Here is a 15,184-nt window from a genome sequence, read left to right as displayed (position 1 = left end):
CAACTCGACCCCACCCTGCAGTGGTTGCTGTAGCCACAATTTTGAGGAACATTTTTTTTTGTTGTTTTTGCCAAGTTCAGAGCACTGCTCTTTTGTTTAATTCACCAGGTAACACTTGATCTCATTTCCAGACTGGGTTCCCCAACTCTGTGGAAATACCACGATCCTGCTGGCAAGCCAAGCAGGTCCTCTTTGTTATCCAGAGAGATCTTGTTTCCTATCTCCTCCAAGAGCAGTTGTCATTCTTGATTTTCTTTCGGAGACCCCAGCATCATTTTCTTGCTTTTCCTTTTGTGTGAGGGGACAGCTACCAGGAATGGTGGTGCAGCTTGTCTAATATTAGTAAAGAAAAGTTTTTTTTTTTTAAAAAACATATATAAGTATTGAGCAATATTCTCCCAGCACGCAAGTCCCAGTTTGGATGGGAAAATATAAAGGCCTCTTGGAAGCTGTCTTAACTCTTGGAGATCTCCATGGTACCATTTCGTGAATGATTGGCTCTGGGCCATCAAGGGTACCCTAGTGGCCTGAAGGAGGCAATGCAGCCTCAAGCAGTGGCTGTCCCTGCCCTAGGAAGGAGTGGAGCCTTGGGATGTGTGGCTCCAAGTACAATTACTGCTCAACTCACAGCGGCCCCATTTGCTTTATTGTGGAGTGCCTCGTGGAATCCCTCTGCTCCAGGGACAATATGCTTGCTTCTGAGTCAACTGCTGGCAAATTGGTCTTCCTGGGGTTTGCCAGGGCAGGGGAGAGGCACCAGCATTTGTCAGAGAGACATTGTAGCAGAGTTCTGGGGCCCAAGGGAGGGAAATCATTTGCCCACAGAAATTCCCAGGCAGCAGGAATAGCCTTCTGTGGCCAGGGATTAAAGTGTGGGAGGAACATCTGGTCCTGAGGTGGTAGCTGGGAATGTTGTAACTGTGTTGGCAGAGGTGGCTGGAGACGGACAGGAGTGGTAATCAAGCAGCAAGGTTTGGTGAGGGGTGTGTCCCTGAGAAGGAATGGGCATCTCACCAGACTGAGAGGGAGAAGGTATCCAGACTGGGGCAAGCCAGGTGCCCAGGTCTAGTGGAGAGAAGACACTGGGCAGGCCTGACAGGCATCTCAGCAAAAGAACTGAGAACCAGTGTGCATCTCGACTGTGAGGTGGAGGGGAAGGGACTGAGGTGTCCTTTCTTCCACTCTTTTCTGTGGACCAAGGATTTGCTGTTTCTGGAGAGTGGTGAGGGCTTGTGGTGAGAACCTGTACGAGCACTGAAGGTCCGTGCTTGAGCCAGGACTGGGTCCAAGACCTGCACACAGGCGTGCCCATCAGGACTGTGTGCTGCAGGTTTCCTGACTGTTTTAGTCACTTGTCAAATATTTGTTGAAGACTTACTATGCTCCATGGGGTTTACTAATAATTTACCATCTTGATGATTTTTGCCAAGGTAAAAATACCCTGCTTCTTAACTTTTAACTTACGAAAGAAAGGGTCAGCTGTATCCAGTAAGAACTATTTTTTAAAGAATTATTTATTTTTATTGGAAAGACAGATATACACAGAGAAAGTACAACAGAAGGAAAGGTCTCTCATCCATTAGTTTACTCCCTGAATGGCTGCAACAGCTGGAGCTGAGCCAATCTGAGGCCAACAGCCAGGAGGCGGAAGCCTCCTCCGGATCTCCCATGAAGGTGCAGGGTCCCAAGGCTTTGGGCTGTTTTCTCTGCTTTCTCAGGCCACAAGCAGGGAGCTGGATGGGAAGTGGAGCAGCAAGCACACAAAGCAACACCCATATGGGATGCCAGCACTTGAAGGATTAGCCTGCTGAGCCATGGTGCCAGCCCCAAGAAATACAGTTTTCAGATAAACCAAAACCCGCCAGGTTCACATAGCAGAAGCCAATTCCTCCCCCTTCCAGTGGCAAGTTGGATTTGGGTCCCTCTTTCCTGGTCTGGATGTGAACATGTGTTAGACACAGACACACGCACTGGCAATATGGAATATGCTTGCACAGGTTTTAAGAGATTCATCCTCCAGGAGACTGTTCCAGCTGGCTCCTTCCGTTCAGCTCTTTCCTTCTGTTTCAGAGGTCCACTCTGTCCATGAAACCCAGAGGCCCGTGGTCACCCAGGTTTTCCCCTTTTGTCAGCCTTTTCATCTCTGACACCACAGAACGTATGAAATACCTGATGGAGCTTTCGTCTTGCATCTTCTGGCTCATTTGCTGTGTATCCTGTATAAACATCCACGGTTTCCTTGGTTCCTTGTTCTGTAGATCAATGGCTTGTCTTTTCTCTTACCCGTTCATAGGGGTCTGAATCCTGATCCTCATCTGTGGCTTGCTACTGCCCATTGCTGGTGTCTTTCAGTAAAGAGTGGACTTGAAAAGCTTTTGCTTCTTCTCATGGTGTCACAGCCAGAAAACACCATACACGTTGGGATTTTGATGCTCTCTCCCCTTTTCTAGATAGATGAATTTAGCTTAAAAAAAAAAAAAAAGAAGTGCAGGAAAGCCTTTGGGCAGGAGCTTAGCCACATGTGGTTGGGTGAGTGGGTGTTGAGTGGGTGGTGGCCCAGCACAATGGCAGCTTATGGGGGCTCCTGAGAACTAGCAGTGTGCAGAGCAGTTTTCCTCTCTGGCGGTCACTGGAGTGGTGGGCTAAGGGTAGCCATGCCTCTCTGACCTGGGTCTGGGTTAGGCGAACTTGACCTGTTCGCCCATCAGTAGGGGAAAGGACACCTGCCCAGTGACGCCAGTGAGATGCAGACATATACAAGATTTCTATGGTAACTGAGAGAGAATTCTGAAAGAGGTGTGCATTCCAGGTTGAATTTGAAAAGCCTTGTGTTCTACCAGGTTGCATCCTAAGAAAGTGGAGGAAAATGATGAGCAGGTGTGGTAGAAATAGAGAAGGGACAGATAAGGAAATATTGAAGAAAATTGAAAGAGAAGACATTGAAATAGCATCCCGGACTAGGGAAGTCTTTTTTTTTTTTTTGGAAGCCAGAAAGCAAAAGGATAGACACTTGGTCTGGCCTGAAGTTCAGATATCTCTTGGTGAATTCAAATGCAGTGGATTGAAAGACAAAATGATGGTGCTCGCTTCAGCAGCACGCATACCAAAATCGGCATGATACAGAAAGATAAACTGACAACATTCAAAACAGCTTCACCTATGTCATAGATCAAAAGGTTAACTTTTTAAAAATCTACATGTAGAGATTGTCTTTTTTTTTTTAATAACTAAGAAAATAAGGATGTTTCTAACAGGTGAATAAACTGAGAAGAAAGACCTGTTGTTTGAGAAGCATGAAAGTGCTACCCACTCGACGATCAGCCCACTGCCATGGAGTTGAGGTGTCGTTTTTCCTCTCTGAGAGTTTTCATGAAACATGTGAGAGCAGGACCTGCTCACTGCCGGCTGGCTTGGAAAGGAACTGGCTCTCTGCCACGTTGCCCACAGAGTCTAGCGTGTTGCCCTTGACCGGGGGGGTGTATGATCACACAACCCAAAGCATGAAGGAAACAAAGTGCATTCTTTAGGTAGCATATCCCTCTCCGAATTTATCAGTAAGACATAACCGAGCAAGTGAAATGAAGGTGTTTTTTGCCAGCTCTGAGAACTGTATGAGAAACGAGGCAGTGAGATAAAGGGGTTGATTTTGGAGTTAAGGAGAGGAGGAAAAGGTGGGAGGAGATGGAGGGAGGGCCTGCTTGGAACTTCCGTGAGGACACTGGGGGGATCATTGACCAATGCAAGGTGGAGCAGGCCTGGGGAAGGGGTGGGGTCGGGTACTGTGTGCTCAACCTCCCAGAACAGCAGGAAACTCCTGAATGTGGAGGCGTTGGTGTGAGGACAATGGCTGGGCTGTGAGAGCAGGGCTCCTTTGGGTGCCTCTGGGCTTGGGTGCACAAGGAGGCAACAGAGGCGTTCTCATGTCCTGCTGGCATCACTCATGACTCTGGCCTCTGTGTGCTTGCTCTGCAGGCCTGGGAACACTCAGTGGGCATCATCTGCTTCCCCAGTCTCCAAAGGCTGGCAGAAGACGTCTCCGACCAGCTTGCCCAGGAGATACAGAACGCCCTGGCTGGGAAGCCTGCAGGTAAGGGAGCTCACAGGGAGGAAGCGGCTGCGTGGGCCCCCCACCCCCAAGTCTCTCTGAGCCCCGCTCTGCTTTCTCCTGGAGTTCAGATCCAGCATGCCAAACAGCATGGTCCCCACTCTGCCTCTGAGAGCCTGAGGGCCGAGGCAGAGGCAGGGGAGGAGGCCAGGGCTGGAGAACACTGCTGCTCCTAAGTCACACACAAGTCCAGATGTACGTGCGGATACACACGCACTGCACACACAGACACTGCACACTCACAGATGTGCACTGCACACTTACAGTTATGAAGACACAGAAACTACCCTCACACTTACGTATGCAAAACAGACACACTGCACACACTGCACACATCAAGCTACGAACAGAGTCCACCGACTCTGCAGACACACAAAACTCACAGACACACCATCAGGTCTGGGATCTCTGGGCAGGAGAACTAGCATCAGAGGCACCTGCTGCTCAGTGGCCTGCGGGCTAGCACCCAGATCTTGCTACTAAACAGGCAGGTTGGTACCACCCAGGCTACCCTTCAAGGGGCCGGAGGACAAAATGTTTGGCTCTGATTCAGGTGGACTTGGTGGGGTTGGGTGTGCGCGGGCAGGAGGAGCCTGCTGCTGATGCTTTGGCACCTGCCATGGGGACCGAGGGAAGATGGGCTCACTCCTGACAGGTGACACTATTTTCTTCCCAGAACAGGCACGGGTTGCTGCTGGGCAGCTGCTGCGATGGAAGGATGACGTAGGGCAGGATGGGTACCTGCTGCTGAAGTCAGCATATGTGCTCACGGGGACAGACTCGGTGAGTTCTGGGGCCGCTGCCAGCCCTCGCCCATGGGCAGGGGGAAGTCCCCAGTGTCTTTCTTTTCCTGAACCTGATGGGGTGCCTTGTCTCCCCAAGGCTCCGCTTCTGCCGCACGTCATGTACGTCAGAACAGAATGGCACTTAGCGCCAGGGTCAGGGAGCCAGACAGGGCAGTGCTGTCCCCAGGGAAGGGGTGGCATGTGGCTAGATCTGGAGCTGTGATGGCAGCACGGCCTGCAACTTGCCGCTTGGGCAGGAGTGGAGCCTGGGTTCAGAAGCCAGTTGAAGGGAGGACCTCTGGACCTTCCTACCATGTGGACTGCCTGAACTATGGTCAGACACACAGCCTGCAGCCCTGAGCCAAGGCCTGCCTGTCCCCTGGGGATGACCCCTTCCAGGACCCATGGTGACAAATGATCCCCCAGGGGCTTATTTTCCAACAACAGAGCAGCCATAGGGAGGGTGGGGAGGGTGTCTGTGCAGTAACCAGGGAGAGCTGTGCTGAGGAGGTCATGGCCAAGCCAGATGAAGACAGCAAGATGTCTTGGAACTGGAAAACCTCTAGGGGGAAGGTCAAACCCAGCCTCCTGCCTTGTATTCCCAGTTCTTCCTTTTTCTCTACCCGCGTGCTTGCTATGGGGGCCAACTGGATGGGAGGTGGCATGGACAGCATCCTGCATTGAGCCAACACGTTTTCCTGTCTGTTTTATACACACGTGCTTATATTCACGCGCATACACACACACACACACACACACAGGTCACAGCCACAGTCACCTGGGTGAAGCTGTTGGAACAACTGCCCCAGAACTGCCCCAGAGCTGCTCCACCAGGCTGGGGTCCATGCTCTAGGCCTTTCTCTGACACCTGGGTGTTACTGGCCACCTGCTGGATGAGATTGGGATCTGAATCTGAGGATGGAGAGGGCAGTGCTGAAAGCTTTGTTGCTGCTGCCCCAGACACACACTGCCTGCCTCCCTTGCTCATCTGGGGTTCTTCCTGAGCTGCTCTCTTCCCAACTTCTCCCTCCCTTGCTGCCCTAACTCACTGAGAGTTAACAGTTACCAAACACACCTGGGCGACCCTTGCGTGAACCGGATCTTCACAGGCACCGTGGCCATGTCTGTTGAGTGTGTACACCTCACGCTCGAGAACGCGGAGCCAGAGGAGACAGGAAGGGACTTGTCCATTGAATGTGACCTCCCCCAGCCCCTGCCACCTGTCGTCCCGGGTTACAGGGTGTGTTCCTCCCTTGCAGGAGTCCCTGGGCAGAGTGGCTGAGTCTGGGCTTCCAGCCCTGCTGCTGCGCTGTCTTTACCTCTTCTTCGTCTTTCCTCTGGAAAAGGAGGAGTCTTCTGATGGTGACGTGCAAGTCCAGAGGATGTTTGTGCAGGTGAGTGACAGCAGAAGGAGGGGGAGGAGAAGGGAGGGGCTGTGTGGGACCAGTGACAGATTATCTGAGCCACAAGTCAGAGAGTGTGGACTAGGTGGAGGGGCCGGAGAGATTGGGGAGTGGGATTCTCAAGTAAGGCGCCAGGTTACTTCTGATCGGTGGATAACCGGAAAGGCACACATTTCGCCAGCTGTGAGGAAGGGGAATCTGGAAATGAAGCAGGGTCCAAGATGGGATGTTGGAATCATTCCTCACATCCTGTCTCTCATTTCCCCCCTGGCCAACGGTACAGGGGCTGTGGGCTTTTACTCTGTGTATGCAGGACCTAAGGGAGGGTCTCAAACCTGGCAGATGCTGGTGAGCCCTCGGTGACCTCCCAAGCACAACTGGCCATCGTCTTCACGCACTCATCAATGTCCACTTCAGACTAATTCTGAAGCTGAATCATCATTTCCACATGATCTGGAAGATTCCATTGAGGCAGGCTCTGCCCTGAGCTGCTTTCTTGAGCCCTAGCAGCCTTTTAGCATCTATAAGTGAATTCCAAGTGGTGACCTGGAGACTGCCCTGAGCTCGTCTTTACCACATGACTTGAACCGAGGGCAGCTCCGCCTTCAAGGCCCTTGGGACAGAGTGTGCCTGTTCCTCTAAGGGCCCTCCCTACTCAATCCTACAAGGAGTGTTTACACAAGCTCCTTCAGTGCAGAGCTCCATGCGCACCGCTGGGTACTGCTGCAATTGAAATAGCTCAATTCCTAGAGGTGACAGAGGAGGGAAGCATCCCAAAAATACAACACATAATTACCATTTTTTAAAGGCTTGATTTATTTGAAAGGCAGCTATCCACTGGATCACTCTGCAGATGCCTGCATTGGCCATGGTATGACCATGGTGTGGCCAGGAGCCAGGAACTCCATCTGATTTCCTTTTCTTTTCTTTAGATTTTATTTATTTCTTATTGGAAAGGCAGATTTACAGAGAGAAGGAAAGACAGAGGGAAAGACCTTCCATCCGCTGGTTCACTCCCTAAGCAGCTGCCACATCTGGAGCTGAGCCAATCTGAAGCCAGGAGCCAGGAGCTTCTTCCGGGTTTCCCTTGTAGGGGCCAGGGTTCCAAGGCTTTGGGCTGTCCTCTACTGCTTTCTCAGGTCACAAGCAGGGAACTGGATGGGAAGCAGGGCCATGAATCGGGACATGAACCGGTGCCCATATGGGATCCTGGTGCATGTAAAGTGCGGATTTAGCCACTAGACCATCGTGCCAGGGCCTTCTCCATCTGATCTCCTGCACAGACAGGAAGGACCCAAGCACTTGAGCCATCATCGACTGCCTTCCTCCTGGAAGCATTAGCAGGAAGCCGAGTCAGAAGCAGAGCAGCTGGGACTTCTATTAGCACTCTGATTTGGGATGTAGGCATCCCACATGGTGGCCTCCCTTGCTGCACTGCCACGCTTGCCCCCGATTTTTAAAGTGAGGTGAGCAGATAGTGTGACATGCGCTAGGAAATGATCCTGAGGAAACACGGGTCATGCCCTGAGGACTTGCATCGAACAGAGCTGCGGGTCTACAGGGCTCAGAGAAGGTGGCAGTGAGTGGGGAGCAGAAGGGACAGGAGCAGAGCAGTAGTCATCCAGGCCCAGCACTTGGTCACGTGACCACACCATCCTGCAAGGGAGCCTGGGAGTGGGAGCTGTAACCCCGGCACACAGCTGCCAGCTTTGGCAGTTGGCCAGAAGGGTCTGAAGCAAGGAGAGAGCTCACGACATTCACCCAACTGGAAGCAGGTCCCGTTGGAAGCCCAGGACCCCAAGGCAAGGCTCACCCATGCCAGACCCCCTCAACACAGGCAAGGGTATTTGGTTTTTATCCTAAGTGCACAAGAAGCTATGGGAAGCTCTTTTACTAGCATGGGGAGATCCTGGGCTGACAGGACCAGGGAATCCAGTTAGGAAAACCCTCAGAGAACTTGTGGTTTGGGTACCAGCCCAGAATTCCGGGACTGCTCCTTTTACGTAGTGCATAAAATGACTCTGTGCCTTCCTGATTGGTGGCATTTTCTGTGGTTCCACATAAAGCCACACCAAGGCTGTGTTCCTGGGATTCAGAAAGGGTCACAGTTACTTGTCTGGTGATTATGCAGGCTGGTCCTCGGCTGCCACCAACTCCTTAGTGGCTCGGTTGGCACGGGGGTGTCCCATCTACTTCATCGCTCCCTGCTGACCCCCTTCACCAGGGCTCCCGAGGAGGAGGGATCACTCACTCCTTGCAGGACCAATCTCCCTGACCAGCTGTTCTCTCTCCAGATGCTGCTGAACATCTGCGGCGACCCCCGGGGCTTGGAGGGGCTGGTCTCAGGCAGCGAGCTGCAGTCTCTGCTGATCGCCACCACCTGCCTTCGGGAGCACAGCTGCTGCTTCTGGAAAGAGCCCACCTTCTGCGTGCTGAGGGCCATCTCCCAGGCCCAGAACCTTAGCATCATCCAGCACCTCAAGGGTAGGCCATGGGGCCATGCCCAGGAGGCCCGGAGTCAAGGCCAAAGGCCTCTTTTCTATAGCACTTTATCTCTGAGCCTCTGTGCATTTCAGGAACCAAGGGAATGATCATGAACAGCTGGGTCCAGCACAGGACCCTGTGTGGGCAGCAGGGAACCCCTTTTGTGAATGCTGTACTGGAGGGAGAGACGGGAAAAAAGGGGAACCATTTCCTGTGCCACATCTATTAAAGGGCCACTGGGCACATGTTTTTTTGGGTACAGATTAATGCCCTCATCCGGGTGTGCCCTCCAGCTCTTGCCCTCACAGCTGAGTGGCCTTAGGTGTTTCCTGCCTGAGTGCCTCGGTGCTCTCGCCTGGGCATAAGAGCCCTTTGCTGCCGTCCTTGGCCCGTGGCGATTCTGCAATGAGTCAAGCATACACACTGCATCTGACATCCACCTGCTCAGTCAGCAGTCCACCCTGGGGGACACACAGTCCACCCCTTGTGACAACCCCACCAGAGGGTGTCTTTTGGGGACATTTAGGTGGACTGATGGTCTGAGCCCATCACTATGACAGGTTCAGCGCGCCTGCCCCGGGGTCTGCTTCCCATCCTGACTGTAATTACAGTCCCAACGACGTCGCAAGTGCCAGGGCCGGGGTCAGGCTGTGCCCAAGTCTTTCCCAGCAAGTGAAGGGCTGGGAAGGAGAGGTTGTAGGCATGGGCCCTGGATGTGATCTTGGTCTCAGCTTGCCTAAGGCCACAGTTAGATCAGAAATATCCCCTAACTCCCCCCAGTGGGGAACTTGTTGGGAGGACAGTTGGGAGGGCAGCAGGGCTAGCTCAGCGCATCCTGGTCAGATCAGCAATTCTGGGGCTGCCTGGCCAGGGGTCAGGTGCGCAGACATCAACCTGCTGAGAGGCTGGGAGCTCATTAGGCCAGGAGCCTGCCCAATCCACTATAGCGCTGCGGCCCATGATCCAGTAGACCAAGTTATGCATTCATTCTCATTCGTGCCTCCATGTGCAGTTTAATGCGGAGGTGGGCGTGGGGGAGGTGGGGTACCCCAAAGCTGACATTTCAGAACTCAGCACGGCTGTGCCTCCCCCGCAGCCACAGACTGCGTCCGGCTCTCGCTGCAGAACCTCTCGCGCCTAGTGGACACCCTCCCAGCGCCAGAGGCCAGCGAGGCTGTCAGCCTGATCCTGGGCTTCGTGAAGGACGCCTACCCTGTCTCCTCGGCTCTGCTGCTGGAGTTCGAGAACGCCGAGGGCTACCCCCTGCTGCTTAAAGTGCTATTGCGGTAAGGGGCGGGGCCTGGCGGGTGGGGTGAGGTCTGTAAGGGGCGGGGACTGATGGGTGGGGAGGAGTCAGTAAAAGGCAGGGCCTGGTGGGGTGGGGAGGAGTCTGAGGGGCGGGGCCTGACTGTGGGCGGAGTCCGTGGGAGGCTGGCTGGGTGGGGAGGAGGGGTACAGGAGCTGCCTGGGTCCCTGGGTGCTGGGCGTTGCTCAGAAGGAAGATGGGCGCTGTGGTGTCTGCAAGTCTTGCATAGAGGAAGCTCTCGAGAGCGTGGCGAGAGACCTTGTGTTTGCTGGTGTCTTGGTACCGTGGCCAGATACTCGAGAAAGCTCACGTCCTGAAGACAAGAGCTTTGTTCCCCTTGCAGCCCCATTGCTTTGTCCCTGGCAAGAATGGGGGAGCTTGGAGAGTGGGTAGAGGGAGAACTCTGACAGTCGGGAAGCAGACAGAGCAGCCGGCCTGACTCAGGCTTTAGTTGTAACCTTACAACCCACTGCCTCACCAATGCCACCTATGAGGAACCTGCTCCAGGTAACTTCAGGGCATCCCACTGGGCCCCCTCTTTGTCTCATTAACTTTTTTAAAAATAGATTTTATTTATTTTAAAGGCAGAGTTAGGGATTAGAGAGAGAGAGATATCTTCAATGCACCTGTTCACTCTCCAACTGGTTGCAATGGCTGGAGAGGGTCTGAAACCAGGAGCCAGAATTTTCATCTGGGTCTGCACATGGGTGCAGGGGCTCAAGCACTGGGGCCATCTTCTGCTGCTTTGCAAGGTACCAGGGAGCTGGATTAGAAACAGAGAACCCGGGGATTGAACTGGCGTCCGTATGAGATGCAGGCATCCCAGGCACTGGCCTCACTCACTATGCTGAAGCACCAACCCTGGTCTTATCAACTTAGGATTTCAGGATTTAAACAGGTGTATTGAGAGCCAAATCTTCCTCAAACCACAGCAGACTCCTTATTGCTGTCCAGTGTGTGGGGACCCCTGCCTTGGCGAATGAAGGGGCGATCCTCACCACAGCAAACCCACAGTGTGGAATGTGCCCCCTGTGTGCCCGTTGGCTGGGTTCCTCCAGTCAGGATCCACACGCCAGCTTTGGAGAGTTTCCTGGAGCTGCTGCAAGCTGTGTCGCCCACATCCTTACAGACATGGAAGCATCTGGGGCTCCATAAGCCCTGCTTCTTCCCAACCGGGCTGCTCTTGATCTTGACCAATGGGAGCTGCTTGGGTGACTCCGCCCCTCAGTGCTGCCTCTGAGTCCTGAGAGCCAGGTGCCCCAGAGGCACTCACCCTGTAATGTTCTCAGACCAGCTTCCTGTCCCTCCCGGTCTCCCACAGCCTCTACCCTACTGGCGTTTAAAAAAATATATTTATTTATTTTTATTGGAAAGTTAGATATACAGAGAGGAGAGACAGAGAGGAAGATCTTCCATCTGATGATTCACTCCTTAAATGGCTGCAATAGGCGGAGCTGAGCCAATCTGAGGCCAGGAGCTAGGAGCTTCTTCTGGGTCTCCGACGCAGGAGCAGGGTCCCAAGGCCTTGGACCATCCTGGACTGCTTTCGCAGGCCACAAGCAGGGAGCTGGATGGGAAGCGGGGCCGTAAACTGGGACATGAACCGGTGCCCATATGGGATCCTGGGGCGTGCAAGGCGAAGATTTTAGCCGCTAGGTTACTGTGCCAGGCTCCCTAATGACATTTTTTGGGACCAACTCCCAATTGGGCTCCTTTTCTCTCAGACAGTAGAAAGCTTAAACAAAGACGCCATTGGCTGAGTCTGGTTTCCTACACTCCGCCTACTTTTTCATCCTCACTTTGGATCTAGGGACTGGAGTGGTCTGGGGGTAGATACCCAGGAAATACCCTGATGGCGGCCGATGAAAGCAGTGTGCTCCAGGGAGTGGCAGGAAGGACCTGTTTGCAGTCCCCACTCACTCATGTAATTCTGAAGCAGCAGAACTGGTGGTACGGAGTGCACCGTATAAAAGACCATCGAGGCCAATTTAGAATTTGGGGAATCTTTATTAGCCAACTGGCGACTGCCCCCACTCAGAACAGGTCTGAGGGAGACAGCCCTAATGTGTCAGGGCAGTGAGATTTTAAAAGAAAAAAAAACCCACGTCCTGGTAGCCTTGACCCTGGTTGGCAAGCAAGGGTATAGAAGCTACAATAAGCAGGTGAGTGCCAAGATGAGCAATTCTGTCGTTATAATAACAGTTTAACTTCTTGGAAATTGGTTCCACTTTTCATGGGGCTCAGTTCCCAGCACCTGGTTCTTCCCTAGGGGAGGAGGGTCAGTCTAACCCAACTGGTGACTGCAGAATACACTCACTCTGTAAATTTTCACCCTGTCACTCTGGGAGGGGCTTGAGGGGCCCTGTTGCAACAGGAAGCAAGGCAGATCCTCTACTGTGAGCAGCTGAAAGCTAAGCAACCTCAATGTCAAGTGCACGAACGGGCCTAGAAGCACCCGTGCTCTCCCGCCCTCCCGTGCTGCTTCTCTCTGAGAATACAAAGTGCCTCCTTTGGGCGGTATCCTTGCTGTGCTGGAGCCTGAGACGGGTACATTTTTTGATGTGTTAGGGGGAAGATAGGGGGAGTCCAGCCATGGAAAGCAGACTTCCTGGAGCAGGTGCTGCAGCTAGTCACAAACGCCTCCCTCCCTCTCCCCACCACCTTTCCCATTAGGACAATTCCTAAAATAGTCAGTGCCCGCCCGAAACCCTGAATTGCCCAAGGCTGGCCCGAGGCTGTGATCTGCAAAAGCAGTGGTGTTTAGCTAGGGCCCTCGGCCCTTGCCCTGTTGGTGCTGACATGTCTTGCCCCTGGGGTCTTTCCTACCGTGGCAGAGCTGCACTGTTTGTGCAGAGCTGCAGAGAGCCAGCCTCACCTGTCCCCACAGGTATGACAGGCAGGCACCAGGCGATGCGGACCCCCACCTGGAGGAGCTCGTGGGTCTGGTGGTGTGGCTGACGACCTGCGGGAGGTCGGAGCTCAAGGTGTTTGACAGCGTCACTTACCCGCAACTCGAAGGCTTCAAGTTCAATCACGAGGAGTCAGGTGGGTGCTACTATGTCTCTGAAAGAGCGGGAGGCTACAGAGGCTACAGGGGCCATCCTGTAGTTGTGCACCTGCCAATGCTGCCGAGAGTCTGATTCTGGTGTCATCTTGGCGGACAAACCCTGTGGCTCTTACGGGCTCCCTTGCACGTTTTTTCTCAGATGTGACTACGAGGGGGTTTGGTTCCTGCAGAACAGAGAAGAAACATTGCTTTAATAAGGCAAAGGCTCCCACATAACAGAAGAGGCCTTTGGCACCACCCCCACCTGTGTTGTGACTTTAACTTGGTCCCATTTGCTTGCATAATGGGGATCTGGAGCAGTCACTCGGCAGTCAGGGTCTGTGACATCTCAGTACCTGGGGATAGTGATGGATTGGTTGATGGACTGAAACAGTAGGCACGATGCTCTGGGCACACGGCAGGCTCTCTGCCCCATGCTGAGGTGCCCCTGTGAACCGACCAGGGGTCTGTCACACGTGCACTGAGCCATAGTCTGCTGCAGAAGTGGATGGCAAATGCTTCAGACTATGATATGAGGTGGGGCAGTCAGGAAACCCTGTGCCGTGGGGCTGGCTGCAGGGTCTTTTAAGGACCCGGTGACACTGTGCCTAGTTCTAGCTTTATTCACACTCTCTATGAAGTCACTTAACTGATCAAGAATTGACACTTTTCTTAGGGTCTTAAAAAAACATTCATTTCTTCTTCTTTTTTGTTTTGTTTTGAAAGGCAAATTTACAGAGAGTCAAAGAGAGGCAGAGAGATCTTGTTTGTGCTGGCTCACTCCCCACAAGGCCACAATGGCCGGAGCTGGGCTGGTCTGAAGCCAGGACCCTGGAGTTTCTTTAGGGCCTTTCATGTGGGTGCAGGAGCCCCAGGGTTTGGGCCATCTTTTGCTAATTTCTCAGGCACATTAGCAGGGAACTGGATTGGATGTGGAACTGACTCCACTTGAACTGGCTCCCTTATGGGATGCGACGCTGAAGGTGGAAGTTGAACCTACCATGCCACAATGCTGACTCCCCACCACCATTTTTTTTTTTTTAAATTTTTGAGAAGCAGAGAGACAAATAGTTTCCATCCACTGGTCCACTCCCCAGTGGATGCCAAAGCTGGGAGCCAGGGTCTCAATCCTGGTCTCCTGCAGGGGTGACAAGAGCCTTGAGTCCTTGCTGTTTCCTCCTGGGGGTCCTGGAGGGAATTCTGAGGGCTCAAGCTGGATTGTGCAGGTGGAGGGAAGGGGGTCGGGTGCTCTCTCCAGCATAGGTAGCCTGGAGAAGACCCAGTGGCCCAGCGGAGGGAAACAGCTGGGCAAATTAAGCAGTAAAGGTGCTGTGAAGGTGACAGAGAGGTGGCAGAGCTGTAGGGACCATGTGCAGAGTACAAGGGCGTGGGGCACTCAGGGCAGGGGTGAGGTTGGGGCAGGTGAGAGGGTAGGAGCAGGGAGCTTGCTGAGCAAGTGGCTGTCTCCTGGGCGACAGAGAATGGGACTTAACCTGTGAGCTGGAGGGAGGGCCTGGGAAGGTTCTGGAAAGAGGATTTATTTCCCAGTTTGTCAAGGAATGAAGCTGACTTGGCCTGGTCCTCTTCAACTGCATTTGATTTGAACCAATGGAGTCTGACTCTGCTAGCCCTGAGTTGTCCGAGGGAAACACGAAGCAAGCCATGCAATGTACTTTCAAAAATTATTTATTTTTATTTAAAAGGTAGATTTTACAGAGAGAGGAGAGATAAGAGAGGGATATTCCATCTGTTGGCTCCCCAAATGGCTGCAATGGCCAGAAGTGAGCTGATCTGAAGCTGGGGAACAGGAGCTTCTTCATGATCTCCCACCCAAACGCTTGGGTCATCCTCCCTTGCCTTTTCAGGCCATAAGCAGAGAGCTGGATTGAAAATGGAGCAACCAGGACATGAATTGGCACCCGTATGGGATGCCAGCCCCACAGGTAGAGGATTAGCTGGCTATGCCACTGTACAGTCCCAAACAATGCACTTTTAAATAGTAAGAAAACACAGGTTAAACTTATTTCGGGGCATGCATTTTTATTTCACTTAATC

General features: G+C 53.0%; 1 protein-coding gene across 1 annotated transcript in view; it reads left to right on the top strand.

Annotated features, from left to right (window-relative positions):
• WDFY4 (WDFY family member 4) overlaps positions 1 to 15,184 on the top strand; it is a 227,979-nt gene that overhangs the window by 25,205 nt on the left and 187,590 nt on the right. Inside the window, exons 3-8 of the mRNA XM_040970385.1 lie at positions 3,973 to 4,087; positions 4,782 to 4,888; positions 6,150 to 6,284; positions 8,588 to 8,777; positions 9,874 to 10,063; positions 12,971 to 13,128. Of these exons, the coding sequence (XP_040826319.1) occupies positions 3,973 to 4,087; positions 4,782 to 4,888; positions 6,150 to 6,284; positions 8,588 to 8,777; positions 9,874 to 10,063; positions 12,971 to 13,128 (895 nt within the window). The remainder of the gene's footprint in view (positions 1 to 3,972; positions 4,088 to 4,781; positions 4,889 to 6,149; positions 6,285 to 8,587; positions 8,778 to 9,873; positions 10,064 to 12,970; positions 13,129 to 15,184) is intronic.

This window comes from Ochotona curzoniae, unplaced genomic scaffold (assembly GCF_017591425.1).
Source record: "Ochotona curzoniae isolate NIBS_2020 unplaced genomic scaffold, NIBS_Ocur_1.0 scaffold_4763, whole genome shotgun sequence".
NCBI lineage: Eukaryota > Metazoa > Chordata > Mammalia > Lagomorpha > Ochotonidae > Ochotona > Ochotona curzoniae.
This window is presented reverse-complemented; position numbering and strand designations above follow the sequence as displayed.